The sequence below is a fragment of the Oculina patagonica genome, chromosome 5 (assembly GCF_052425735.1).
Source record: "Oculina patagonica isolate OP01 chromosome 5, crgOcupat, whole genome shotgun sequence".
Taxonomy (NCBI): domain Eukaryota; kingdom Metazoa; phylum Cnidaria; class Anthozoa; order Scleractinia; family Oculinidae; genus Oculina; species Oculina patagonica.
Window position 1 is genome coordinate 31,283,408 of NC_135762.1, and position 27,659 is coordinate 31,311,066.

Here is a 27,659-nt window from a genome sequence, read left to right on the forward strand (position 1 = left end):
CAGGCCTTGTCAGGCTTTGCTATGACTTCAGGGATGGACTCGGTAGTTCATTCCCTTAATCAGAACACGGCCTGACAAGGCCTGACTTCTTCGGGGAGTGAACTCTGTAGTTCATCAGTCCCGGAAGAAGTCGAGCCTTGTCAGGCCATGTCAGGCCGTGCCGTGACTTCTTCAGGGATCAACTGTGCAGTTCATTCCCTGAAGAAGTCACAGCACAGCCTGACAAGGCCTGAATTCTTAGGGGAGTGAACTCTGTAGTTCATTCCCCGAAGAAGCCAGGCCTTGTCAGGCCATGAATTCTTGCTGACTAGATCCAAAACGATCGAGTACCTTTGTATTGTCCGATGGTACTTGCAAAATGTTAGGTCTTCAGAATCAAATTAACGTTTTTTCTAAGTAAGTGTTTTTTAATTGATTCTGGATTGCAAAAGATTCGACACTCCTCACATTGTGTTTTCATTGGTTTGTTGTGTGGTTTTGAATTTAATAGAGTTTTTGCCTTAAAATAGGTCCACAGTGCAAACAGTTGTGCGCTTATATAAATATAAATAGTCCCACAAATCTGATTTGCGAAAATTTTCTGAAGATGTTGTGACGATTGCTGAAAGTTGTCTTTGCAAGACCGGAATATACTCTGAGTCATGAGTTCGTGTGGCGTCGTGCCCAATCGGGTATACCCGCCAACTCTTTAATTTCTTAGAGCAAATGAATGAGAGTTACACGATATGTACAGACGATGCCGAAAATGTCCATTTTAAGCTTTCCGAAGTTATAGTAACCGGAATTCCGAAGATGTTTTCGACGTTTTTCGAATGTATTCTGAGATGTTTGGTTTACGATGTACAGACGATGTCCGAAGCTTTCCGAAGTCATAATAAACCGGAGTTCCGAAGATGTTTCCGACGTTTTTCAAATGTATTCTGCGATGTTCCAGACGATGTCGAAGTATCCGAAACTTTCCGAAGTCATCGTAACCGGAATTTCGAAGTTCCGACGTTTTTCGAATGTAGGTGTTCGGACTGTTCGGTATACGATGTACGTATAGGGACACTGCCTAAGATGACCGAAGCTTTCCGAAGATTGCTTTGGCAGCGATTGTTTGTTCATTTTCCCGGTTCGTGCCCAGTTCCACAATGTGTCTGGACTCGGTTTGGGGGATTCGATCATTTAAAGAATTTTTTCTCGAAATTACCCAGAATAAACAAACGTGCTGGTCGGTTTAGGAGTTAGTAGATCGGATTTGTGAGACAGGCGTTGGATGTTGGCTTGTGCGAGTGTGATAGCCGTTTTTATTAAATGACTGAACGATTCTTTTCACATAAGATTATTTATCATATCAAGTGAGCTAAGCCAAAATGGACTGCATCCTGAAAAGTAAAAACCTTATTTATCTACCTTAATGAATGTAATATTCGTACACCACACCTTACTTCCTTTGCAACGTCGATATAATTTGTTTAGTTATAACAATTCATGGAAAACAACAACAACAACAACAACGGCAGTAAACCAGATAATGAATTAAAATACACCATGAAAAGTGAGATAACAAAATTGTAAAATAAAATAAAGGATACCAGTTTCCTCAACCGGATCTGAAAAAAATAAGTATCAAAAAGAACAAGAAAGAAACAAAGAAGAAAACAAAAGCATGTACACACCCGCGGTTTTTATACCAAATATAATTGACACACTGATTTGGAAGGCAAGAATCATAAACACTATACCGTAAATAGACCTACATAATCATACATAGTGATACATGTCCTTACAGAGTCTTACATGAGCATTATTTATACACTAGTTACATGTACATAGCCATACATTGTCATAAATAGCCCTACATGACCATACATACGGTAATACATATTGCCCTATATCCGTACATGCCATTACATAGCCATACTTTGTCATTCATGGGCCTACATAACCTTACAGAGTGATACATGACCATTAATATACGGTAATAAATATTGCCCTATATCCCTACATACTATTACATAGCCATACTTTGCCATTCGTGGGCCTACATAAACTTAATATATATATATGACCAGTTCTAGACTTATATTTTTTCCCTATATCAACCCGGGGGTACATGGCCATACTTTGTCATTCCTACACAGCCCCACGCAGCTATTCATAGTCATACTTTACTCCCATAACGGTCTGGCGGGAAACCACGGTCTTCTTCCTGTCTAATGTAATAAATAACTAACAAGTTAGTATACTTAACAATTATTCCACAAAAGCGCGCGTTGGATATGAGATGGCCGGCTATTATCGTCTCATATCCAACAGGAGCGAGTGGAATAATTGTTTTACTAAAGCGATTAAACGCCTTCGAATCCTACCTATGCTGCTTTGTTTTCAGTGATCAGTGTATTTTAGTTTAGAAACATTCTCAGGCACATAAATGAGTGAATCAAATGGGATTCACTCATGCGCGTTCCCATCGTGGCTCTTAGCTTAGATGGTAGAGCAGTGGACCTGTAACTTGAAGCTTGTGAGTTTGAATCCCACCTTAGCCACTGACTTTCTTTCAGTGGTCAGTACAGAGTATTTTATTTTAGAAACTGGTCGTGGGTTCGAATCCCAACCTTTCTTTTACGCTAGAAAGTGCAACCCCTACAAATCGATCCGATATCATCTACATAAGTTATTTAGCCATATCTAGTATTTTGTACTTTAATTTTGATACTTCAGTTCAACTGACATAAAGCCAGTTCGTTCTCTGACCAAATGGACACAGGCACACGCTCAGGTTCTTGCGTTAGCACTGGCAGGGGTTCATGTCTTCACAAGCACTCGCATGGCAGTCACACTGGCACTGGCTCTGTACCATGAGGTCAGACGGAAGAAACAAAGGCCGCAATATTTAGAGAGGAAGCCACATCAGCCGTAGCTGGTTTTCATGCGGGTCCTCTATCCAGATCGAATTGGAATTGGCAAATGTTTTTTTCCCTCAGAATCGAACCAATTCAGCCATTTATATTCATACTTTACCCTACATGACAGTCTGGTGGGCAGCCACGCCTTCTTCCTGTCTAATGTGATTCATAGCTAACAAGTTAGTATACTTAACAATTATTCCACAAACGCGCAAATTGTTGAATATGAGATTGCTAACTATGGTCGTTTCATAGCCAACAACAAGCGTGAGTGGAATAATTGCTGTACTTACTATAAACAATCATTTCATAGTTATTTATAATGCTTTTGTTGTATCGTTTAGTCTAGAATCATCCACTGGCCTATTAATGAGTAAATCATCTGAGATTCCCTCACGCGCTGTTCCCATCATGGCACTGTAGCTCAGATGGTAGAGCAGTAGACCTTTTCGCTGCTCGAAGTTGTGGGTTTGAAGCCCACTTAAGGCTCTGTTTTGTTTTAGTGGTCATGATTTACAATTTTCCTTAGTTTAAAATAATTCTCAGGCACGTAAATGAGTGAATCAAAAGGGATTCACTCATGCGCTGTTCCCATCATGGCACTGTAGCACAGATGGTAGAGCAGTGGACCTGTAACCCGGAGGTTGTGGGTTTGAATCCCACCTAAGCCCCTATTCTGTAATAGTGTTTAGGATATACAGTTTTCCTTAGTTTAAAATAATCCTCAGGCACATAAATGAGTGACTCAGCTGGGATTCACTCATGCGCTGTTCCCATCATGGCACTGTAGCTCAGATGGTAGAGCAGTGGACCTGTAACCCGAAGGTTGTGGGTTTGAATCCCACCCGTTCCTTAACACTAAGAAGTACAACTCGCTCTCGTAAACCCTAGATCATTTTTAAAAAAAAAATTGGTTGCAGAAGGTGTTATCCCCGCTTGAATACAGGCAGTCCTCTGGGGGCTAGAGCCGGTCGATTCTGCGGTAAGTACTACCTGCTGGTAGGAGACCCACCCTACTCAACATTCAGAACACATGATCAGTCCTGATTTGACTCGTATGGTACTCATGATACCTATAGCTACGAGCAACATATGAAAAATAGGGAGTGGAACCAGACAAGCACATAGTACCGAGTCCGTGCCGACTGTGCCGTTCCTCGGGAGCGATGCAAGTAGACAAGCACCAAGTGGAACGCGCGAAACCCTCCACTCAGCTTGGGATTACTGTCATTACGTTACGTTTTAGAACGATCTAGGAGTTTTACGGGCAACGAGTTGTTACCTGAGTAACAGAAGTTATCCACGCAGTCAACAACCAGTATCCCAACCTGGAAGATCAAAGAGAACACTATGAGGATTGATTGTTTAGAAATAAATCCAAGTTGTTTTGCTGTAATAACAAATTCTTAAGGACACTTAACGTCAATTTGCAACTTTCACTGAAAGCAAATCTCAGGCTATTTGCTAATTATATGAGAGAAGAGTTCTAAACCATTTATTTACCTCTATAAGGCGGGTATTTTCGACAGATCCTGTCTTATCTGTGACCACGCCTGGAATTTGTGACTTCTTAAAAAAATAAGAAAAATAATATTCTTAAGGACACTTAACGTCAATTTGCAACTTTTACTGAAAGCAAATCCCAGGCTATTTGCTAATTATATGAGAGAAGACTTTTAAACCATTAATTTACCTCTATAAGGCTGGCATTTTCCACGGATCCTGTCTTATCTGCGACCACGCTTGAAATCTGTGACTTCTGAAAAATAAGAAAAATGTCTATTGTCCATCAATGATTCAGTCCCGTCTACCAATAAGGAACGGTGCAGTTCAGTAGCTGAAATACTAACGGATCTGAGAACCACGCGAGTAAATGACGCCCTTTAATTAGCTTAAAGGTAGAAAGATTGGGTTTTTGCTAACGCTTAAGATTATAATAAGTGAACATTTTGAAATACAATTGACTATAAAAATGAGCGAAATACTAGAAAGATAACGGTTGCAGTTTTGCGTTTAAATACAAACGAAGGTGACAGAGTAATTTGCGGTCATTAGCGTTCATAGTGCCAGTAAAAATCCTATAAAATATAATCAATCTGGTGTTTTTATAAAATAAGAGTTTTTAATTCAGCTTTTAGATTACCTCTATAATGCGGGCATTCAGTTTTTCATTGCCTTTCCTGTCTTAGCTCTGGTCACATACTTGAACTTGGTGACTGTATCCAAAGATCTTCAGAAAAAATAAATAAATAAAAAATGTTTGTTGTCCTTTGAAGTTCAGCTACCACATAGGAATAGAGAAGTTCCGAGTAGCTGAAATGCTGACGATTCTGAAAACCACACGAGTAAATAACGCCCTGGCCTAAAAGAATAGAAAGAGCGCCGGGTTTGGGTTGTAGAGCCCTATTTACTATTATTAGATTAGTTTTACCGAGTTTTTGTTTAGACACGTAAAAATGTTCAGAAGTAGTCTTGTTCTATGGCCTCAAATAAGGTTTAAGTTACCTCTATAAGGCGGGCTTTCAGTTTTTCAATGCCTTTCTTGTCTTGTCTGTAGCCACATACTTGAACTCGGTGGCCATATCCAAAGAGTCTTCAAAAGTTCTTCTAAAATATATAAAAAAAATAAGAAATGTATATCATCCATCAAAGTTTGACGGCTACCACTTAGAAATGGTACAGTTCAGTAGCTGAAATGCTGACGATTCTGAGAACCACACGAGTAAATGACGCCCTAAAGAGTAGAAAGATCGGGTTAAAATTGCTGGCGCTTTCAATTACTGTAGCCGCCCTAATCACAATTCTGAGATGAGCTTTACCGAGTTACTGGGTCGAATTCTAATCAGAGAACATTTCGAAATACAAAAATTAATTTGGAGAAAATAGCGTAAACTACGCGTCTCAAAGTCATCTTGACTCCATTATCAAGTAGAAGGAAAACGGTTGCAGTTCTTAGTGAAAACACAAAGAAAGGTGATATAGTATATTAGAATATCAAGTGAGTGTTTCGCGGTCATAATCGTTCAAAGTGTCCGTAAAAATGTTCAGAAATAGTCTTTTTCCAGTCTTTGTCTGATAAAATTTTAGTTATTTGGTGATTTTATAAGACAAGAGTTCTAAATTCGGCTCTTAAGTTACCTCTATAAGGTAAGCATTTAGGCAGTTTTACATTGCCTTTCCACATATTTGAACTTGGTGGCTGTATTCAAAGAGTCTCCAACGATCTTCTGGAAAAAAAAAGAGAAATGTAAATTGTCCACCAAATTTTGTCGGCTACCACTTAGTACACTTAGGAATGGTTCAATTCAGAAGCTGAAATGCTGGCGGTTCTAGGAACCACATGTGCGAATTACATCGTCAAAGGAGCGTTCTCTCACCTGCCAAGCAAAGTTTCGGTTTCATGGTAGTGAACAACTTTTATGATGCTTCTTCTTGAAAGCGAAGTTTTGCTCAGTGTCAGCAAAGCTCGCTGTATTCTTTAAAAGCGGATTCGTTTACCTGAAGTTGGCGGAAGATCGGTAAACGTAACGCGAGGTAGATCTAACTTTGTCCAACGGTTTCAGTTGAAGCAAACTGAAAGACGATTGCGAAATTTAAAATCGCAAGTGGGCTGAGGTGCGCATGAATGAATAAAATGGCCTAACTATAAATTGGTATGAATTATAATCAAACGTGCAAATTTTGCACGTGCAGCAAAGCATTAATAATACATTATTGCAAAATGCCCACATTGGCGCACGATTTACTTCGACTTATTTACATAACAAGTAAAGATTTCAGGTGCGGTTATACGGGGCGAATTTTCATTCTCCAGGCGTTGGTTCATCTCTCTCTTGTCGTTAATTGTCTCTCATTACAATAGGAATGCAGAGGCAACTTGTGCATAAGTGAAGCTATTTTTCTAGTTTCGCCATTATTTGAGGGTATAAACTAGTGAAAAATATCGTCTTTTTCGGAGCTAAAATTTATATGGCCTGTCAACATGACCGGCAATAATTATTTTGAGCCCTGTAGTGATTAAGAACCTGTTAGGCTATAATTTTTCATTCAGACCCTCTTTACACAGGAACCTGTTTACGCCTAAAATGTGAAACAAGTTCTTATTTAAAATTTTAGTTAACAGTGAGGAATTTAGTGTTGTTTTCTTGATGTTTAAAGGGTATAAAGGGCCCAGGGGGGGAGGTGGGTACTCCGGCTTGTAAATGACGGGGATGATCGAAGGATTTTTTGGGGTTTGAAATTTTCGATTCAGGGATTTTTTTGGGTTGGAAAATTTGGCAAGTATTTTTCTGGGTGACTTGATTTAAATAGTGGATTTTTTGGGTATTAAAAACGCAGCCTTGGTGTATTTATGGTATGATGAATAAACAAACACGAGCGTACATTTTTATGGTTTTCTTTGTGTTATATTATTGCCCCTCCTGGCAATTTAGGGGGGATTTGGCAAGGGATTTTTTGGGGGTTATTTTTGGTCCAGGGATTTTTTTGGGTAGTGTCTGAAGACTTAGGGATTTTTTTGGTGCCTGAGTTTTGCCTCCATTCGATCATCCCCGTCATTTATAAGCCAGAGTACACCCCCCCCCCCCTGGGATAAAGGGTAGAAAAGAGATAAGGTAACCTAGAGTACAGCAGCCCAACTGTGGATCAATTCGCAACGTAACTGCCATTCAGATAAGAATAAGTAAAATACAGGTAGTTCACTGTAATTATTTTCCTGTAAGTTAAGAAATTCAACAAAAAAAACTTATACCGTAAAATTCCGATTATAAGCCCTGGGCTAATACAACTTCGTAAGGTGTTTTGGGTGGGCTTATAAGCGGAGGGGCTTATAAGCGAGATAAAGAAAACGTTTGGAAGCGAGCCACGGGAACATTCGTCCAAATATATTTATTTTTAAGAAATTTCAATACATTATAGTTGTTTGATCCATTTTGTTTATTTTTTACCGCTTATGCCGTAAGAATCAGTTTGCCTTCTATATTTTTTTTTTTTTTTCTATGTACGTATTGCAGTCCTAGCTACCGCCGTCGCTACTGGGTTCTAATAGAATTCCGCTGATCATAAATAATGCACTACGACCGGAAACAGTTTTCCCCGGGACCGTCACATGATTTGCACGCAGTTTTCTGCAGAAGCGAGTAGAGATGGAGGCAGGAAAGTTTGTATGTGCCGTATTTTTTCTTGCCTTCATTGGCCTGTGTCCCGGGAAACCACAAGAATACGTTTTATTGGAAAACAACCATGATGTGCAAGCTTGGCGAGCGGAAGGCTGGGAGAAACACGAACGAGTTTCACCCACCGAAGATGTTTTCCTCACTTTCGCTCTGAAGCAAAGCAACTTGGAATCTCTTGAGCGTTACTTCTGGGACGTTTCCGATCCAAGATCTTCGGCGTACGGCAATCACTTCTCGTTATCCAGCCTAGCACAGCTAGTAGCACCATCTCAAGCGACTGTTGAAGCCATCAAGGCGTGGCTGGAAAAACATGGCGTCTTTCCAAGCGACTGCAGTACGATCCTCACGAAAGATTTCCTGACCTGTCGAATGCCGTGTAAGTCTGCCGAGGCGATGCTTTTTGGAGCGGAATTTTACCGTTTCAAACACTCCAAGCTATCGACGCCCGTTATCCGCTCAGCTCAGCGTTATTCTGTACCGGCGAGTGTAGCTTCTCATTTGGACTTTGTAGGTGGGGTGCTTCATTTCCCTGCAGTAAATGGCCCATCTTCACCAAGACTTGATAAGGACATGAAGGACCAGATCCACATGGGTGTGTACCCAAGTACTCTACGAGAGCGCTACAATGTCTCTGATACAGTTGGCACTCATCCCAACAACAAACAATCTGTGGCACAATTTCTGGAACAGTACTATCACCCTGGAGATTTAAAAGAGTTCTTTACACTTTGGGGCAGTTCCTTTAAGCATCTGGAAGATATGACGAAAGTGATTGGTCCGGACAGTGGACGGTCTGGCATTGAAGCAAGCCTGGACACCCAGTATATTATGAGTCTCGGCGCCATGGTGCCGACTTGGTTCTGGAGCACTGGCGGACGCCATCAGTCACAAGAACCCTTCTTAGAGTGGCTGCTGGATATAAGCAACCGTTCAGAAGTGCCGTGGGTACATAGCATCAGCTACAGTGACAATGAAGATACACTTGATGTAGCATACATGAACAGAATCAATGTCGAGTTCCAAAAGGCTGGTGTTCGAGGCCTCACGTTTCTTTTCGCAAGTGGGGACAATGGCGCAGGCTGCAAAAAGGAGAAGTTCCGTCCTATGTACCCTTCCTCATCTCCATATGTTACCACTGTTGGCGGCACTGCATTTAATGATCCGTTCACTGTTTCAGGTGAATATGGCTATGAAATTAGCGGCGGAGGGTTCAGCACTGTTTTTGCTCGACCTTCCTATCAAACTGAAGTAGTGGATAATTATCTCAAAACAGGACCCAATATCCCTCCAACATCTTACTTTAATTCAAATGGCCGTGGATTCCCTGATATTTCAGCGCTGTGTAATCACTTCTGGGTCGTCAACAACCTGGTTCCCGTTCCTGGTGTAATGGGTACATCAGCTTCCACTCCAACTGTAGCTGGTATCATTTCCTTGATAAATGATGCACGTTTCCACAACAACAAGACGTCCTTGGGGTTCTTGAATCCGTTCTTGTATCAGAATGCTGCAGCAATGTATGATGTTACCACTGGTCACAATGAAGGATGTCTGACTCACGATACAGGGTTTTATGCCACGACTGGCTGGGATCCAGTCACTGGTTCTGGTACTCCAAACTTTCCTGCCTTAGTGAAAGCTGCTCTCAGTAATCAGTGAGGTATCAGAGAACATTCCATCGATTCATATAGGTCCAGCTTGAGTTACCCGGAGGCAAAAGAAGTCAACAAAAAATTACCACCAATAATAGGGTTTTTTATTCAAATCATATAAATATTTACAAATATTTACCAAAAATTGTTATTGAAAAATGCACTTTTATGGGCTAAAACCAGACTATAATTATTAGAAAATCAGTATATTAATTGTTTGTACTAAGATTTCCTTAATAAAAGAAATTGTATTTTATGTGCTGTGTGTGAAAGGAATTATTTATCATTGCCAAGTTAAAAATGTCCTTACAGGTCTTTTATAATTTGCATTGTTCGTGTAATAGAGGGCTGTTCAGCCTTCCGACAGGGGGTGGCAAATATTTTAAGAAATGCTGCTTTGACAGCGCCGTAACCAGACTTTTCGCACAGACAAGGCAAAATTTTGCTTGGAGGTTCTGGGGGTGTGCCGTCCATAAAGATATTTCTTGAAAAAAATCTATCTCGTTCAACTGGGGATTATTTTCCCAACTAAATATCTTTCGTTTTTAATTGTCAGTTAATTACGGCCCTGTTTGAAATATCCAGTGCTATTTTGCTGTGAGGGCCATTTTATCAGTGTTCTAAACACTGATGTCCCATTTTTTTCAAAATTCTCTATGCTCCTTGACTTTGAGCATTCCCCCTTTTTAGTCCATTGAGCATGAAGCGAAATAAGGGCACAAGCCGGCTGTGTTTCCACTGGCACTCTTCTTTGTTTCATGTTTGATGAACTAAGGAAAATAGGGGCTGCTTATAGTTTACAATGCTTTCCGTATTTTTTGCAAAAATTGTGGTTGAAATACTTCAAGTTTCCTGGAAATTATTTTTTGTCTGCCAGTTCCTGTTAATTTCTTTGGAGTCCTACATGTACAACAGCCTTAATTAGGGTTGCAGTATTGCATATTGGTTTGTCTTCTCAAAAAAATGTTTTGAAAGATAGTAGCTAGTTGCCTAGTTCCTAGGCCTCTATTTTCGTCGTGGTCAACTCGTTTTGGGTCACGTGGTCCGAGCGATACGTCACCGAAACGAGTAGTGACATCAGTAATACCGTGAAGGCCTGGGGAAAAAGCCGTACAGGAACTAGGCAAAGTAGCTAGCTGTTGGGGTTGGCTACTGGTCAACAACAAATGAGCTCAAGTATCTAATAGGGTGGGGGCATATGTTACCCCCTAAAAATTTGTTTGAAGTGTGAAGTGCTGTTATTCCAATAAATTACTGGTGCTTTTTTCCCCTAAACTGCTGCTGATGGGCTGGCATTTACTGCCCTCAATAAAAAAATATTTCAGAGAAGGCATCTATTTTCAACAGTTTGTCAGGGAAAGGGCATTATACTGAATAGAACATTAATCGGACATTGTGATGTATTTTGTGGGCTAAAACTACCAGTAGAAGGATCCAGGTGGCGAATGTGTTTTGGCCCTCCTCAGAGCTCATTTTAGCCCTGCCTGTGGCTCAGACTAAAATGAGCCAGAGTCAACCAAAAACATATTTATGCCTGTGAAACATACACTTTTATATTTTGCTAGTGGAAAATAGTGGCCAAAAACATATATTTATCTGTCACTGAGTTTTAAACACTTCTTGTACCACAGGGACGGCGGAGCATTTTTCCAAGGGGGGGGGGGGGGGGGGGGCTGACTAGTGACTTAAAGTGGGGGGGGGGGGGGGGGGGCTAAAAAGACTCTTCTCTTAGTAAGTCTTTATTTTTTCGGAAATTCTGGGGGGCTAAAGCTCCCCCAGCCCCCCGGCTCCGCCGTCCCTGTACCACACAACTTTTTTAAAATTCTTTCCTATTATTTCTTATTTTACATTTTACTCATCCTGAGACAAGCTGAAAGGTAAGAAGAACTCCATGTGAGTGGGGTTCATCTTGACCTGGCCAGGCTTTTTTATTACAGTATTTTTCTCACTGACGTAGATCTGTTGCATACTAGGTCAATCTCGAGGTATTGGTAAGTGAAAACACTTTGATTATTCTGCATATCACGAAAAACCTTGTCCAATAATTTGTTTATTATTACAAATAATACTCTACTGATGAAACTGACCAGTTTACTGTTTCATACTTTGACCTCTTTGAATTTGCAAAGAGAAAAAATTGGATTTCAAGAGAAATTTTCTATTTTCAATAAGGTTCAATACAGAATTGATAAAAAAAAACTAAAAGAAAGAACCTCTCAAAATGAATTCTGACACATTAGAGGGATACAACACTACTGTACATCATAGTGAAAAGTTAGAACTACAGCCACAAGTCTGCAGCAAAATAGCACTTTTTTAGTCACCAAACAACTGTTCATCTATCTGTTTCCTGGAGTTAAACCAAATTTATTTAGCGCCTCTTGTAAATACAAGGCTTCAGATTGAGACCCTCCAGTTTGCTTGATGAAAATGACTTCACAGAATCAGCCTTGTTCTTGATAAAATCAAACATCACAAACATCTTGTTTGTAGTGTCCTAGAAGTTAAAATAAAATTGTTACTAATTTTATTAAGCCTTAAAATTCAGGTAGGCACATGTGAGTCTATTTTCATCCCTAGAGTGGGTCCTGAAGGGTGGGGTATAAAATCACATTTCCCAGCCTATATTTTACCCAATTTCCTAAATAAATCCCAGTCCCAATTCTATTGTTTATTAGTTATGTTTGTGCTTCTCAGTCCCAGTGACCCAAATCCCATTTTCCCAGTGAAAACTTTGCCCAAATCCCAGTGCCCAATTTTACTACTTCAGGCCCCTCCCTAAAGGCTGGACAAGTTCATCAGCAAAGATTCCTTGATTCACATCAAAATTACCCAATGTAAAACAGAACAATTTGTATCGAAAACAGCAAGGAGAATTTCAATGTACATGTTATAAGTATTAAAAGCGACATTAATATTCATAGATGTGTCGGTACATTAAAGATATGTTACTCAGTGGCAAAATAAATACAGTATAATATGGCTAGCACAAATCATTTCTAACTTTCATAACTGTAAGAACACTGCAGTACCTCATCTTGCAATTTGAATCCTAGTCTTGAAAGAGATTTGGCAAACTCTGCTGTGTCATTTATACGACTTGTCACTTCAGCAACTTTAAGAATTCCCCTACAAGATGAATAACATTGCACAAGTTAATAAGTAGCTGTGGCCTGATCAGAATCATTTCTGTTTCAAGTTGTCAGTTTCCCCTAAGTGTAACATTGCCGATATATTGTATCTTTACAATTGCTGCTGTTATTATCACACAAGTCAACGTTATGTATTTATCTATAGGTTGACCACTACATTTACCTTCATTTGCATTGCTGAAATAAATATAAAAAAAATAGATAAATAAAAAAATAAATAAATCAAGCAGTGTTAATGTTACCCAGCTTTAAGAACTCTATGAGCTTCTCTCAGGAAATCCACAAGATTAGTTCCCATCAGTGAAAGACAAAACACAGCAACATCAATACTTGCAGGGCTTAAAGGGACCTAGAAAAGACATTATAATTATTAAGTCTTACATTAGTTCCAAAGAAGGAATCTGTTTGATACTTACAGGTTTACAAATCATAAGTTGTCCAGATAGCCCTTCTCTTCCACATTAAATGGATTAAGGCCTGGCAAACAAGAAAGATGTTTCCAGAAAAATACATAGCGCACACACGTTTCCCCAATGTTTCCCAGTTTTGGCATGTGGGAAGCATTGTTTCAAGCGTCAATAATTATTTGTCTCCAAGAAGGCAGAAACATTCCATGTTTCTGGACGACATGAAAGCATGACAAAACTCAAAGAAAAAATTATGAAAACATGTTTCTGGGCACATGTTTCCTCATTTTGCCAGGCCTTTACACACACAAAAATGTCTGACAAATAAAATTAATGCCAGTCACTATAGAAGATAATTATAGCAGTATAATAATTTTAATTATTAATACATGCATGTTATAAAATATTTTTTTCTTTTTACTTCAACCAACCCTTGCCATGTTGCATGCTGTTACAAACTTGCTTTTGGCTACAAGGTCAAATGAATGTACTTTATTTGCAACACTTTGGGCGATGATTGCTTCACCACAACCAAAATCTGCAACTACTTGTGATGTTGGCCTAAAAAAAGAAAAAAGAAATATTAATTAAGTGTTTGGTCAGGAACCCCCTTTCAAACAGCTTTTTCTTGATAAAGAAGTTACTCACTGGAAAGTTGTGTCATATAAAGCACAAGATACTGGGTCAATCTGGTCATGCAAAAAGGACATCCCACCCATGCCAGGGGTGAGGGAGAAAGCAAACTCTTATATGACTCAGGTTAAGGTATGCAAAATTTGTAAATAAAATAAAACAAAACAAATAAGAATTTGCAGTGGCATTTAAACAGAATTGCTCTTCAACTCATCCTATTTTCCTGATGGAATTGGAGGGAGGGATGGCGAGAACCAATAGCAAACTTAACCCACACAACACCGGGTCTGGGAATTCAACCTGGGCCACATTGGTAGGAGGTGAGCACTCTCGTCAGTACTGTCAGGGTGAAAATGGTATTGGTTTTTTTTTTTGCTTTTTTTGTTTCTAACTATTTTTTTACCCCCCCCCCCCGCTCTTCTGCTCTTTCTACAAAAAGAAGATATAATCCAAGACCAGGCAAATAATTTTTCAATCACATTAATTTTGTGACTGTCAAAGACAAGAGTTAAATGGAATAATAAATATAATTATTATATATTATATCTTTACCTCTTCTTCAGCCATTCGATGATCTTGTCAACAGGATTAACTGGCCACAGCTTGACCTGATTAGTAAAACCTCTGTGATAAATATCAAACAAGTGTGGATCTTTGGAGAACATTGCCACTGCCTCATCTCCTGTTGTTGTATACAACTGTTCATTTATCCACCTAAATCTTGAAGATTCCAACTGCTTTGTCATCTTTTCATGAAGACTTGACTTACTCTGAGAAGTAAAGGGGCTTAAAATATTACTGTTTGTATCCTTGAGCTCTGGGTTGTGTATTTCCGTTGGTTCCTCCAGAGAGCTACAGTTAACTTGTTCACTCTCATGCATTTTCTTTCTCCTTTTTTGCTTGGGGTTTGTTTCTGGAGTACTTTCTCCTGTATTTGAAAATTCAAGATCATCCCTGCTATCATTCAATTTTCTTTTCTCCCTTCTCTTCTTTTTCTTTACTTTCTTACTTTCACTTGGTCCTTCGATGGATTTATGCAGTAAATCTGATTCTTTAGTTTCTGCATTTAGTGGGGCTGCAGGATCAACATCCTCTTTAAATTGATTGACACTATCAACACTAGCCCTTTGGTTGGTTCTTTTGATGGGACTAATCTCATCACCACAGTTTGGTTCTGATTGGTAATCTCTATACCCTGTGGACTGAGAGTTCAACTTTTGATCAGATTTAATTTTACTCTTTCCCTTCTTGTTACTAGCATCCTCCTCTTTAGTTTGATCAGCTCTTTTCTTTTTCTTTGCCTTCTTTTTTTCCTGCCCATTTGATTTTTCACTCATTGTATGCACTGAAACTTGTTTTAATTCTTCAGTAGCCGTAATGTCACTGCTTGCTTTGCTATTCGTGGTTCCTGCCTGCTCAGCACTTAAATTTTGATCTTGTTTAAATTTATTCTTTTTTCTCTTGTCCTTTCGTTTCTTTTTAAGTTTTCCTGTACTTTGTTTCAGCTTTAAGGCTTTCCTTTTCTCCCTTTAAAGCGTCACCCTCTGCGGTCGACCAGTCAATTTTCAAAACAGCAAATACGATGTGTTGCCTGAGAGAATGGAGACATCGCCAAACAGTTGATAAACAAGTGAATCCTGCTCCTTGGACGTACTCTCCCACTCTACAACGTCAAAGGAGCTTTCCATTCTGTTATATTATGCTACAATCGCTGAATATAAATACACAATTTTGACAGAGTTTTGCGAAAAACACAAAAGGACACGAATGATCACGCGCGTCCGCCATGCTTGAAAACTGGTTTTATGTGGTCAGCGCTTTTCCAAAATTATTTGCGCCAGAGCGAGGCTCCGAATGTCCTCTTCTGCTCGATCCACGATCCATCATGGCGGTGGGAAAAAATAAGAGACTGACCAAAGGAAAAAAGGGACTTAAAAAGAAGATGTGAGTAGTTTCTTTGATTAATATCATCGTGAAAGTATTCCTGCATTACATGAGAAGCAGTTCATGCAAGACGATTCGGTGGATGGCGAGAATCTCTAACGGATTCAACTGGATGTACACTTGGTGTTATTATTCAATTACTCCGTGCAGAAAACTTATAGTTGGATGCTTCATCGTGAAAAAGGATAAATTGTCTTAAAAAAATAAAATTTTAAAAACAAGCATAATAAATGGTGGTCACTAGTTCTGATCTCACTTATTTTTGCTGCTGCTAAGTTTGTTTTTTGTTGTTTTATTAGCGTTGATCCCTTCACCAAGAAAGATTGGTATGATGTCAAAGCTCCGTCCATGTTCACTATCCGACAGATCGGCAAAACTATGGTGACCAGAACAACTGGAACCAGTAAGTGATATTATTCTAATGCAGCCAATTGTGACTATTGTGTGGTTGAACTGGAAGTTAAGTCTTGGGTGTAGGATAGATTATGAGTTGTGTAAAGCGGCCTTCACACGACAAACGTAATTTGGCAAACTCAAGTTGGTGTTTGTGAATGACACAACAACAGTTGGCAAACTGTTGGTGAGAATAGAGACAAGCTCTATTTTGTCGCCAACAGTTGACCAACTTGTTTGCCGTTGCTGCGTCGTTCACACACACCAACTCGAGTTTGCTAAGACGAGTTGGACAATATTTTGTTGTGTGAAAGGCCGCTTAATTAAGTTTAGTCCCTTCTCTGATTATGGGAGAAATGGTAAAAAGGTGAAGCACAAGACAAAAAAGCTTTCAGTGAGAAAATTAAATAAGTTTTGGATCACTTATTTTCTTTGTGTGTCATCTCTTTTCAAGCTAAAAATACTTGATGTTATATGATGTTCGGATCAATAGAAGGAAGGGGTAACAAACAAAGGTTCCAGGTTTTAATTACAGATTTTTGGAGGCCAAAACATTGGCAAAGCAAAGAGCCCAAAAGTTTGACCACTTTGATTAAAATCAATTTCTTTCCTACAGTCATTATAAGAAGCTGAGGACAGCTTCCAGTTGACTTTTGATTGGATTAAATCTGCACAAAAGAATGTAAATAAATTTAAAGTGGTCACACTTCAGGGCTCCTTCCTGTAAGACAGGTGATCAAAATATGTGGAAGATCTGTTTACATATAGCAATCAGGTAATTTAATTTATCATTTCACGCAGAAATTGCTTCTGATGGTCTCAAGGGACGTGTATTTGAAGCATCATTGGCTGACCTTCAGAATGATGAGGTCGCATTCAGGAAGTTTAAACTGATTTGTGAGGATGTCCAGGGAAAGAACTGCCTCACCAACTTTCATGGCATGGACATGACCACAGACAAGCTTAGGTCGCTGGTAAAGAAGTGGCAGGTAGGCTGTGATCTATGAAATTTCCATTCAGGAATGTCTTTTGTATTTTAATGAATGAAAGAACATTCTGAGACCTGTTTTTGATGGAAGTTGGCTATGTACATTAGTTGTACAACAGTATACATGTACATTAAAGTTGATTGCCTTTGTATTAACATCTTTTGATATAAAAATATCACAAATCAAAATGATGTTACTTTTATTGCTATAAGTGTAATAATAAAAAATAATAATACTTTATTAATAGAGCGCTATTTCTATTTCTAACTAGTAGCACTACCATTCCAGCTCCTACTTTAAAGTACAATCAAGGCTTCCACACTTACCCAGATAAATTTTAAATTATTTTCTGTCCACACTATTCTAGATAAATTTGTGGTTAGGCCTTCCAACCATGTTGAAACTGAACCAAATGATGGCAGAGCATGCACACAACTTGTGTCCATTTTTATTCTGATATTGTGAAGTGGCATTTTCAAAAAATTCTTTTTTTACCATTTACACTGTAAACATTCACCCAGTGTTTTCAAATTTATCCACACTAGAGAGTGGTTTTACTGATTTTTGTTTTCACTGCCCAAAATTGCCATAAAAGTGTGTGTGGAAGGCCAAACTGGTGAAATATGTTGCATGTCCAAATATGTCTGGATTAGTGAAGGCATTTGATTACCAACAAATTGTAACATTTGTGACTTGATCAATTGCAATTGACAAACAAGTTGATGGACAGTTGATTTGATCCAGTAAAAAAGAGTAGTAACGGCAAAGGAATTATTTGCTAACTTTGTATCTTTTTCTTTGGTAGACTCTTATCGAGGCAGCTGTTGATGTGAAAACCACTGATGGCTACCTTCTGAGGTTGTTCTGTATTGGTTTCACCAAGAAAAGGCAAAATCAGATCAAGAAAACAGCTTATGCCAAGCACTCACAAGTGAAGGCCATTCGCAAGAAGATGGTGGACATCATAACACGAGATGTCAGCACTGGTGACCTCAAGGATGCAGTAAATAAGCTGTGAGTACTTTAGAATGTAAACATTATCAATTGGTACTATTGTTGAGTTGTGAAATGAAAAATAAGTGTGTTACACTCAAGGTCCCAAATGGGAGATCTCCAGAGCACAGCAGTGAAAGATTTTGTAGTTTGAAGGTATCTGTAAGTGAAACCTTGAAATCTCAGTGCCGTTTATGAGACATGCCTGCAGTGAATCGCAGTAGTTGTATTGAACAAAACTTGTCCTTGGCTTGGCTTTGCTTAGTACAAATTCCACAATACCCTGCAGAAGTGTCTCAGAGGGATTTAAATGGGGATCAGAACCCTATGCAATGCTGTGAACCTTAAAATAATATTTTGTTCATCTTGGAGCCCTCAAGTGCTCTACTCTTTGCATTGCAATCTTAAAGCCTTCTGGGGTCATCATGCTGTGGTTTTGAGCAAGGCACTTCACTCCCACTTATTTATAAATGGGTACTGAAAATTTTGAGGAAGTGTGACAAAAAATTAATACTGCGGTTTATGGACTATCTAGCATCCATTCTGGGTAACTAATTATTCTCCTAGTGACTTAACGCTATAGGAACTGTAATGAGCTGTAACTGGGTCCATTTCCCTCTCAAGTAGATTTTGTTAAATTGAAGGGGTGCTTGGAATAAAGCCCCAAGTGACTTCTTATAAAATGCTAGATTCTCCTTCCAATTTGCCTGTGTTTGCTTGTAAATTAAAGGGACAATTTCATATTAGATCTGGAATCACTTAAACTGTAGGGCCTAATTCCATGCACCCCGTCAATTAGAGGTTGTTAGTTTGTTTTCACATTATAGGCTGGTCGTGTTCAAGTTTAAGGGTTCAAGTTTGTAACACAGTGGCTTTTATCATTTTCTGCTTACAGAATCCCAGATGCATTTGGTCGAGACATTGAGAAGTCATGTCAGTCCATCTACCCTCTTCATGATGTTTTCATCAGAAAGGTCAAGGTTCTCAAGAAGCCAAAATTTGACCGTAAGTTGTCCGGATATTACTTTACAGATCTAGATTTTGTCATGCATGGTTATGATAACGTGAGACTTGATACCTTTCATTGTAATTGTATAGTAATTGTCTTGAAAAAGTTCCCACTCCAGTTTTAAATGTATTTGTGTGGGAATAAGAGTGACAACAACGAGAATGAAGTAATGCAACTTTATTACTCAAACTGTAAACAAGAGAATGCTGACAAGGCTTGAAAACTCTGAATTGAATTTCATGTGCTCTACACACAGTGCTGTTCAGGGATGGAGTATGTCTTTAGGATAGGAAATCCAACGTTGTTTGAAGGGAACAATATTTTAGGGGGAAGGAGATAAATTCATCCAAGGTACTTACTCAAAACAGCATTTAAAAGTTGATTTCTCAACTCTTTTGTCACTCTCTGTTGCTTCCTTTACTCCCAAGAAAGACTTCTGTCTGAGTTTTGTTGTAAAAATGCTGTACTGTCTGATGATTCACACAAGATTTGAATTTAGATTGTCTAAGTGAACTGTTGTTGTGATTTTCCACGAGATTGAACAGAATCTTTTATCCCCTTACATTGTATATACATGTACACTACTGAGGCAGCCAGTGAGAAAAACATTCTAACAGCTTGTTGATTAGTTGATTTTTTCTTTTGTCAAACCAATTTCTTTGGCTTAACATTAAACAAAGCACAAGAAGATCAATCAGAAGAATTAATATTTTGGTTGATTTTCTGACTAAAATATTTTAACACATGCTGTAAATTTTTTTTTTTTTTTTTACAGTTGGGAAGTTGATGGAGATGCACGGTGAGGGAGCAGCTCACAGCAGCACAGATGAAAGTGGCACCAAGATTGAGCGTGACAGCTTTGAGCCACCTGTACAAGAATCTGTGTAAAAAAAATCAATGAAAATTGAACATAGCAAATTAAACTTCTGAAATAAAAGAGTTTCTGGTGTTGTTCATGTTTAGTTTTATGGGAGTAAAAGTTCCAGTAGTCACAGTTCTGTGACCAGAAAAAAAGGGCTTATCTTATAGAGATGCAAAATACAAGAAAATGTACTGTAGTTATTTTGCCAGCTATAAAAATTGAAAGGTGACACAAATTTTAAGTCAAAGCGGTGAATCGTTTTGATTACCGGGCTTAATGATAGCCTAGTGAAATGGCACTCTTAGCCCTCAGAATCAATCGTGGTTTATTCACTTTTTCAGGAAAAAACAATCAAGAGAGTAAATAGGAGATAAGAGGTTCTCCCTTTCTAATCTCCAGGTTGAGAAAATAACTCGGCAGTTAAAAAGACGTCACTCAAAATTATGAATTCTCTGCAAAGAAATGTTCATGCCACTAAAATCAATATCGCTTTGCTGTTGTTTGAATGGCTGCTCAGTGGGATGAAATGAGTTTGGGTAACCCAGTGGGAGTTCTAGTCCCAGGCCAACAGCCTGGCCTCCCACTGTACGCAGACGTTGTTTTGTTTTGTCCCGCACTCTATGGGACCTCAGTAGGAGGCCACCAATAACCTGCTTCACCAAAGCACTATTTGGCGTTATATCTGCCTCATTTAAACGCTTTTCCAGGAGTCAAGCGCCCAGCGCAATCAGGATAAGCTGGTCTCATTTCAATCTTGCCAATCTCTTCTGTGCAGAGACTCCTTCAGTGTAGGGTGGAAAGGCGAAAAATGATAAATAGGGGGAGCGCGGGGGACGGCCCCCGCGCGCTTTCGTTTCTCTTTCTCCAGGCTGCGCTCGCTTACTTTTAACCTCCATTTACCTACGAAAAAGAAAAGAGGCCTCCAGAGGAGGAGCATCTTCCCCTGTGCTCCTTCACGCCGCGCTGCGCGTCAGGGTTAAAAGCATTGCTAATTTCCCCAAGATGAAATAACACGAGCTCTCTTGGTACCTGGAATTCGAATTTAAACAGACTAGTCGGGCGTGTGAAAAGGATCGACCTCAACTTTCAAGAAGCCTTCAGGACCAAAAACTAAGCAAGGAAAGCCTCTAGCCTTGTCACCGAGCTGACCCAGGTGCCCATTTCAGTAGGGTCGCCGATTTTCTGCTGCTTTGGGAATCTGGTTGTCATCCAGGGGTGGATCCAGGATTTTTGATGAGTGATTTGCACCAACTTAACTAAGGAGGGGGGGGGGTCATGCTTCCTCAAGAAAATTTGAAATTTAGTGTCCTCAGATTTCAATTTTGCTGTTTATTTTACTTCAAGCCATACAGACACATTCAGAGCACCCCCACAGAAAGCATGATTCTGTACAAAAAATTCATTCCTGATTCTTAACCCTTTACAGCCCAAATTAATTGGAACTCAATTTAGTACTAAACCTGAGTTCCCCAAAAATCTAAAATATGTCACGCATTTGTCACAACAGAAATATGTCACGCATATGCTACAACTCACCTATCAATGTTAAGCCCGAGGGGGGGGGGGTCGGGCAAGGGGTGGGGATTTTGACATTTTCTATAAAAAAATGTCAAATTCCCCACCCCCGGGACAAAATAATTGGTCAAAATCCCCATGAAAGGTGGTCAGATGTCCTTCAAACCTTCTATATATGACTAAAATCCCTACCCTGGGGCCATCACGTACGATCAAAATCCCTACCCTGGGGACCTACCTCACGATCAAATTCCCGTGGTTAGCCCGACCCCCCCCCCTCGGGCTTAACATTGATAGGTGCATAAGGCCTTTCGTAAATATTTCACTTGTTTCCTATACGTAAATCCATTAAAATAACCCGTAAAATGATTTGTACGGTTTACACTATGTATGAATAAATTCTCATTTGTAAAACTCCATGAAGAATTCCGCGACAGTCTGACGACACGCGTAGGATAATAAATCAGTTATTCAAATACCGTTCGCAAAGTGCTGTTCACTAGTTTAGTTTCCAAAAAAATATCTTCTAAAGTCGATACTGGAGGAAGCCACATGAAGAACGGGGCTGGAAAAATTATAGTTGCTCCGGGCCAAAGAGAAAATTCGACATTGCAATCACACAGAATCACTGCTAAATTATGCAACTAACATTTCCCGCTGGCGGGCTTCGAAAATGTCAGACTGTGGATATATAAATACTTCTACAATTTGTCTGAGAAGTTTATTCGTATTTCGCCCGCAATGGACCTCAAAAGATATTTAGAGTATGCTAGCCAGGGAAATTTTGCTAGCCAACCCCACACAAAATGGCACTTAGAATTCGAACTTTCCACTGACACTGGGAACTCAAACAACTCACCTGGTTTCCAAAGATTCTCTATTAACCTGAACTTGTCCTGGTTAGAATATGTTCTCGTTTCTTTGAAAACCAAGCCGATATCGTTCACAGAGTAGTCCTCCATACAGCAAACTGGATCGCCTCGAGCCATAGACTTAAGTATTTAAACGTGATTGTAAATTGAAATTCCCTCTTCCTCCGTAGCAAGTTTTGAACTCTGTGCTTATCAGAAATCGTCGAACAAACGAAGGACTTTCGGGGAGAGGCTTCCCTTTATATACGATTGTCACTAGTTTGCACAGTAGTTTACGGCCTGGATAGCCAATCAAAACCGAGTTTGAGTGATTCAAAAGACAATGCGCGTGTTTCTGGCCAATCGGAGAGGGTTTTGAGTGATTTGTGAAAAGATCAATATACCACCCACTCCTACCCACTGCGTACAATTTTTTTCCAGTCGTGCCTACGAATTTTTTCGCATTGATCTGGAAGTATCGACAGAGGACGAAGGCGCGCGAACGGAGACTCTTCGAATTCGCTCGGGAAGGGCTGGATTTGCTGTGTATTGTTCGACGGAATAACGACATACGACGCTTTTTTCTTTGTTTTATTTTATAATCAACAATTAAACAAGAAGGATGAATTAATTTATTTCTATTAAAGAACCTGAGAAATAAAAAAAAACCGCAAATATTTGGAAACATTTGAGTGATTTGTGCAAATCACTTGAACTAGTCTGGATCCACCCCTGTCATCAAACACACGTAAAAAGCAGCTGAAATTCGAACGTAGAAAATGCAGCCGTTGACTCAACTCATGAAAGCTTATAATCGCAATCAACGAGAAACTTTCCAGCGTTTAATATCTTCATCCTATCCCTGCGCTATCGTCTTGCCAGGTGTGTGAAATAAATTATTCTGCCATACTCTACCACCTCAGGGGGATTAGCTCAAATGGTAGAGCGCCCGCTTAGCATGCGGGAGGTACCGAGATCGACACCCGGATTCTCCAAGATTAATTTTTTTTTCGCTACCTACAAACAACGTCGCAGTGAAACAGTGTTTTCTTTCTTTATTCATTCCTTTTTTCTCAGAAACTTGCTACTAAAATTCCCGGAAGTGTGCCCCAACTATTTCCCCCAAAAAGGCACTGCGTGGGGGAATGTGATTTTATTTTGCTGAAACAAAGGCCCTAGGTCATTTGCTCCCTCTCTCTGCCATCTTCCTATACTCATTAATAACAAAACAATCCTGAGGAGGCATTCTTATAGGTATAGGTATAGGTTTAGGGTAAAAGTAAAACCTTAGGGACGGACCATTATTTTCTTGGAGGGGGGGGGGGGATGAAAAATTTTCCTCTGCAAACTTTTTTTTTAGTTTATGCACCTCTGCAAACATTTTTTTCGAAATTCTTACTATTTTTTGTTATACATATCGTGTTTGCAAACAATTTATTTTGTCTTTCCAGGCCCTGCAAACAATTTTTTTCAATATTTTTAACCCCCCTCTCGCCCCCCCCCCCTCCAAAAAAATAATGGTCCGTCCCTTAGTACATGTATACAGAAAAAATCTCGATTTGATCGAGGTGGGCGCGCTCAGGGTATCGGGAGTGGGCGCGCACGGAGTATTTGGAGGTGTGATAAAATCTTTGTTCGACGATTGGTTAACGTTGGTGAAAGATCAAGGAACCTCGTTTTCTGATTGGATGATGATGATGATGACGACTACTCAAGTGCGCAACACTGACGTGCGTATGAGCTGCGACCAGCAGGTTACAATAACAACCAGTTTACTCCAGATTACAGAGTTAATTTAAACGTTTGTCCGCGATAAACGATATGCAAGACCAGGGAGGGAGAAGCCTTCTCCCACCCTCGCAAGGCTCAATCCAAAACCGTGATTTGCCACGAGCTCGATCAGTCCACCAACGGCCGAGATTTGCTAGACGACATGGGGCATTTAAGATAGATAAAATAAAATTTGCAACTGAGACTTATCAAAAAGAAAAGAAAATTCAAAAGAGTCGGCGAGATAATAAAACTCGCGGCTGGCTTTTGCATTAACAGAGATAAAAAAAATTTTCGGCATCCTTTTTCGACTCAGCTGCCAAGTTGGTCATTCTTGCTTGGGCTCCCAGCCCAAAGAGCAGGGCGTTTTAGCCCTGTCCTACTCGAGAACCTGTTCACAGGCTAAAGAAGACCGGACCAGGCCAGAAACCACGTAACATTTCGTCAGTACAACACGAGAATAATGAATTTTAAAAAAACACGAGCCGCCAGCGAGTGTTTTCTTTATCTCTCAATTCTGAAAACAGAAAACCGACTTTTAACCAGTTGAACAAATAGAAAGCCAAAATATCGTGCCAAAGGGTTGATTGCAGTAACGGATTCGCCGAAAAAAGAGTAATAATTAACAGCGGGTGCAGCTGTAGTGACAACTATCTCTTGTACCGTAGTTACTTATTTTTACATCATGGTTATCTGCAACTGGTCCGTTAGCTCAGTCGGCAGAGCGTGGTGCTGATAACGCCAAGGTCGTGAGTTCGAACCTCACACGGACCATGGATATTATTTTAATTACTTTCCTGTGAAAACTTTTTTGTAAAAAAAAAAAAAATTCAATGTGATCACAATCATCGGAGACCCGGAATTGAGAAGGCGGTTTAGCCCGCGTTACCGAAATCTCGGTTTTTACGGTCGAGATCCCGGAGACCGGGCTGAAATTTTCCCATATAAACACTTCATCCCGGTTACCAGGAAGACAATTTCTTTTCAAATACACAAGCTATCCCGCGAAAGGACGGTCAGTATTAGATTACTGTAGAATGTTCCGACGATTTTCTAGACCAGGATGACTTCAATCAGTCGTTCACGAGTTTTCTGACAGTCCTACAGCAACGGGAAATACGAGTGACACTTCAGTGAGACAAGATTTTGTTCTTTACATTTTCACGCCTGGATGATCCTGTTGCAACTATTAGGGCCTCTTCATATGATCCCGGTTGACCGGGCTGGCCCAGTTACCGAGATCTCGGCTCACTCCTATTTTCTTTGTAAAATTTTTGATGTGTTCATATGAGAAGGCGGGCCAGCCCGTTTACCGATATCTCGGTTTCTGCAAACGAGATATCGGCAACCGGGAAGAAAATTTCCCCATATGAACACTCCAGCCCGGCCGCCGGGACGCAACTTTTTTTGAAAAAATAGCTTCCCTTTCGTAACTGGGCGGTCAAAATGGCATAATTTTGCCTTGTATCTATTTCCACTTTAGAAATATGCGAATTAGCTTTATCAGTAAAGCTACAAGGGTCGATAAAGCTACGATAGTCGCAAAAAGATGCAACTTTATGTGTCGCAATTTTGGTTTCGTTTCTTGAATTTTATCCCCGTCAACCGGGCTAAAATTTTCCATATGAACAGACGTCAAAATCTGCCCTGGTAACCGAGACAGCCCGTTAACCGGGCTCATGTGAAGAGGCCCTTAATCTCGATGACCGAGTTTCCCTAATGGTCGCGGGTCGCGGGTCGCGGGTCGCGGGTCGCGGGTTTCAAGTCGCGTGTCGCGGGTTTTAAATAAGTCGCGGGTTTTAAAAAAGTCGCGGGTTTTGAAAAAAAGTCGCGTGTTTTTAAAAAAGTTGTGAGTTTCAACAAATTTAAACCGGTTGCAAAGACGCCGGTTTTAAAATGATCGCGTTTTCTTAGGAACGTTACGAAGTAACGTTGCGAGTTAGACAATCAAATTGCGAACTTCGGAACAAACTTCCCAAACTTTGCCGACTGAACTTCAGAACTTCCCAAGTTTGCAAGTTGAGGAGGAACGAGACACGTTACAAAGTGGTGGCAGAAATATTTCAGCGATTCTAGCTGCTCGAGTTTCAAAATAGTTCTTTGAACAAGCACGGCGTCGGTATCAACGTTCTGACCCACAGTAAGTATAAGGATTACATATACCGTCCGTTGCATCACGTCCTGAAAAAAAAACATGTTCAAATTGCATGATTTGCAATCAAGCTTTTAAGTTTGAAAACAACGTTGCGCGCGAGCGATCATGAAATTGAACCAAAGTATTCGTGATTGAACGCGTACGGTTGATAAATATATTTTACTAGTATTCTGTGGCAAAAACTCTTTAAAATATTTTTAACTGGCGCAGATTTTAAAAACCCTTCTGTAGTTATGTTCTCCAGAAATGGTTTTGCTTCGCTAAACCATCGGAAGAAAACACGTACCATAAAAATAGAATTGAGCCGTAAACGTGTCGCGACTTTTAATTCAAATTTGCCGTCTGACTCTTTCGCATTTGTATAAAATTAATTTTACGTGAAGATCGGTAAAGCCGTCCAATTTCATTCGGTTTACAAACGCAGAAGACTTGACATTGAAGTTAAAGCCTCACAAAAATTTTAAAGATGTATTTGCTGTATACAAAAAGTTAAATTTGACCAAATTTCAGCCGACGTAAAATTTATTTATCGGCAGATCGCTCATGCGAAACGACGTCAGGCTCTTCAACTTCAACCAAATATTTTGTAACTCTAGCCACTGGAATCGCTGGAACATTACCGCTGCTGCCATGTTTTCTTCACCTGAATTTCCGACATGACCATGACTTTCAAGCAATGTTTTTTTCCTCCTCAACTTGCAAACTTGGGAAGTTTAGCCGGACCAAAGTTGGGGAGTTTGTTCCGAAGTTCGTAATTTGATTGTTTAACCCGCAAAGTAATTGGCTACTTTGTTACGTAGTTCCCAAGAAAACGAGTTTAAATTTGTTTGAATGAATTTTACTGAGAAATAAATGGTTTCTATCGAAAACTCTCAACGTTTTAAAAACACGCGACTTTTTTCAAAACCCGCGACTTTTTCAAAACCCGCGACTTATTTATAACCCGCGACACGCGACTTGAAACCCGCGACCCGCGACCCGCGACCCGCGACCATTAGGGAAACTCTCGATGACCGGGCTAAAATTTCCCATATGATCAAATTCGTCCCGCTATCCGGGCCACAGTTACCGGGTACATCTGAAGTCAAGAGGCCCGACAAGGCCCTAAAGCCGGCAACACACTAGGCGATTTTATCGGCAATCGGCGAATTAAATAGCCTGCGAGAGTAGACGCATTTCCGGCCGTCGCTTCTCTCCGCAGGCTACGAATTAAATCGCCTAGTAATCAGTTTCTCTTGTTTTTTAGTCGATTTGATAGTTAACCGATTT

At 39.9% G+C, this 27,659-nt stretch overlaps 3 protein-coding genes, 1 long non-coding RNA gene, 1 other non-coding gene and 1 pseudogene across 7 annotated transcripts in view; 3 read left to right on the plus strand and 3 right to left on the minus strand.

The window, feature by feature from the left end:
- Positions 1 to 27, minus strand: part of LOC144653662 (uncharacterized) — a 6,745-nt gene extending 6,718 nt beyond the window's left edge. Inside the window, exon 1 of one of the 2 annotated variants that reach the window (XM_078513716.1) lies at positions 1 to 27. This exon is cut by the window's left edge and continues 429 nt beyond it. The gene's annotated coding sequence lies outside the window, so the exon portion shown is untranslated. The other variant, XM_078513715.1, reaches the window with a different exon arrangement.
- A 3,936-nt stretch (positions 28 to 3,963) lies between these two features.
- LOC144653948 (uncharacterized) lies at positions 3,964 to 5,490 on the minus strand. The gene is made up of 4 exons (XR_013570853.1): positions 5,397 to 5,490; positions 5,035 to 5,121; positions 4,585 to 4,650; positions 3,964 to 4,219 (listed from the first exon to the last, which is right to left on the minus strand). It is a non-coding gene; the product is annotated as an uncharacterized LOC144653948 (long non-coding RNA).
- Positions 5,491 to 7,999: 2,509 nt separating this feature from the next.
- Positions 8,000 to 9,973, plus strand: LOC144653663 (tripeptidyl-peptidase 1-like). The gene has a single exon (XM_078513717.1). The coding sequence runs from the start codon at positions 8,036 to 8,038 to the stop codon at positions 9,722 to 9,724; it is 1,689 nt and encodes a 562-aa protein (XP_078369843.1). The 5' UTR covers positions 8,000 to 8,035; the 3' UTR covers positions 9,725 to 9,973.
- Positions 9,974 to 11,615: 1,642 nt separating this feature from the next.
- On the minus strand, positions 11,616 to 15,705 carry LOC144654336 (uncharacterized; annotated as a pseudogene). The gene is made up of 5 exons (XR_013570897.1): positions 14,462 to 15,705; positions 13,708 to 13,837; positions 13,112 to 13,218; positions 12,750 to 12,846; positions 11,616 to 12,214 (listed from the first exon to the last, which is right to left on the minus strand). The product of XR_013570897.1 is annotated as an uncharacterized LOC144654336 (transcript).
- A 48-nt stretch (positions 15,706 to 15,753) lies between these two features.
- Positions 15,754 to 20,177, plus strand: LOC144654417 (small ribosomal subunit protein eS1). The gene is made up of 6 exons (XM_078514565.1): positions 15,754 to 15,853; positions 16,153 to 16,256; positions 17,048 to 17,235; positions 18,041 to 18,249; positions 19,124 to 19,233; positions 20,013 to 20,177. Exons 1-6 carry the CDS (start codon positions 15,795 to 15,797, stop codon positions 20,123 to 20,125), a joined length of 783 nt encoding a protein of 260 aa, XP_078370691.1. The 5' UTR covers positions 15,754 to 15,794; the 3' UTR covers positions 20,126 to 20,177.
- A 4,759-nt stretch (positions 20,178 to 24,936) lies between these two features.
- On the plus strand, positions 24,937 to 25,009 carry Trnai-gau (transfer RNA isoleucine (anticodon GAU)). Its single transcript has one exon. It is a non-coding gene; the product is annotated as a tRNA-Ile (tRNA).
- Positions 25,010 to 27,659: the final 2,650 nt, after the last annotated feature.

What these genes read in the sequence shown, in the direction of transcription:
- LOC144654417 (XM_078514565.1), top strand. Translation starts at nt 15,795, where the DNA reads ATGGCGGTGGGAAAAAATAAGAGACTGACCAAAGGAAAAAAGGGACTT. An exon ending in AAGGGACTTAAAAAGAAGAT is followed by an intron (nt 15,854 to 16,152) that starts GTGAGTAGTTTC and finishes TTGTTTTATTAG; the next exon opens with CGTTGATCCCTTCACCAAGA. An exon ending in AAGGATGCAGTAAATAAGCT is followed by an intron (nt 18,250 to 19,123) that starts GTGAGTACTTTA and finishes TTCTGCTTACAG; the next exon opens with AATCCCAGATGCATTTGGTC.
- LOC144653663 (XM_078513717.1), top strand. Translation starts at nt 8,036, where the DNA reads ATGGAGGCAGGAAAGTTTGTATGTGCCGTATTTTTTCTTGCCTTCATT.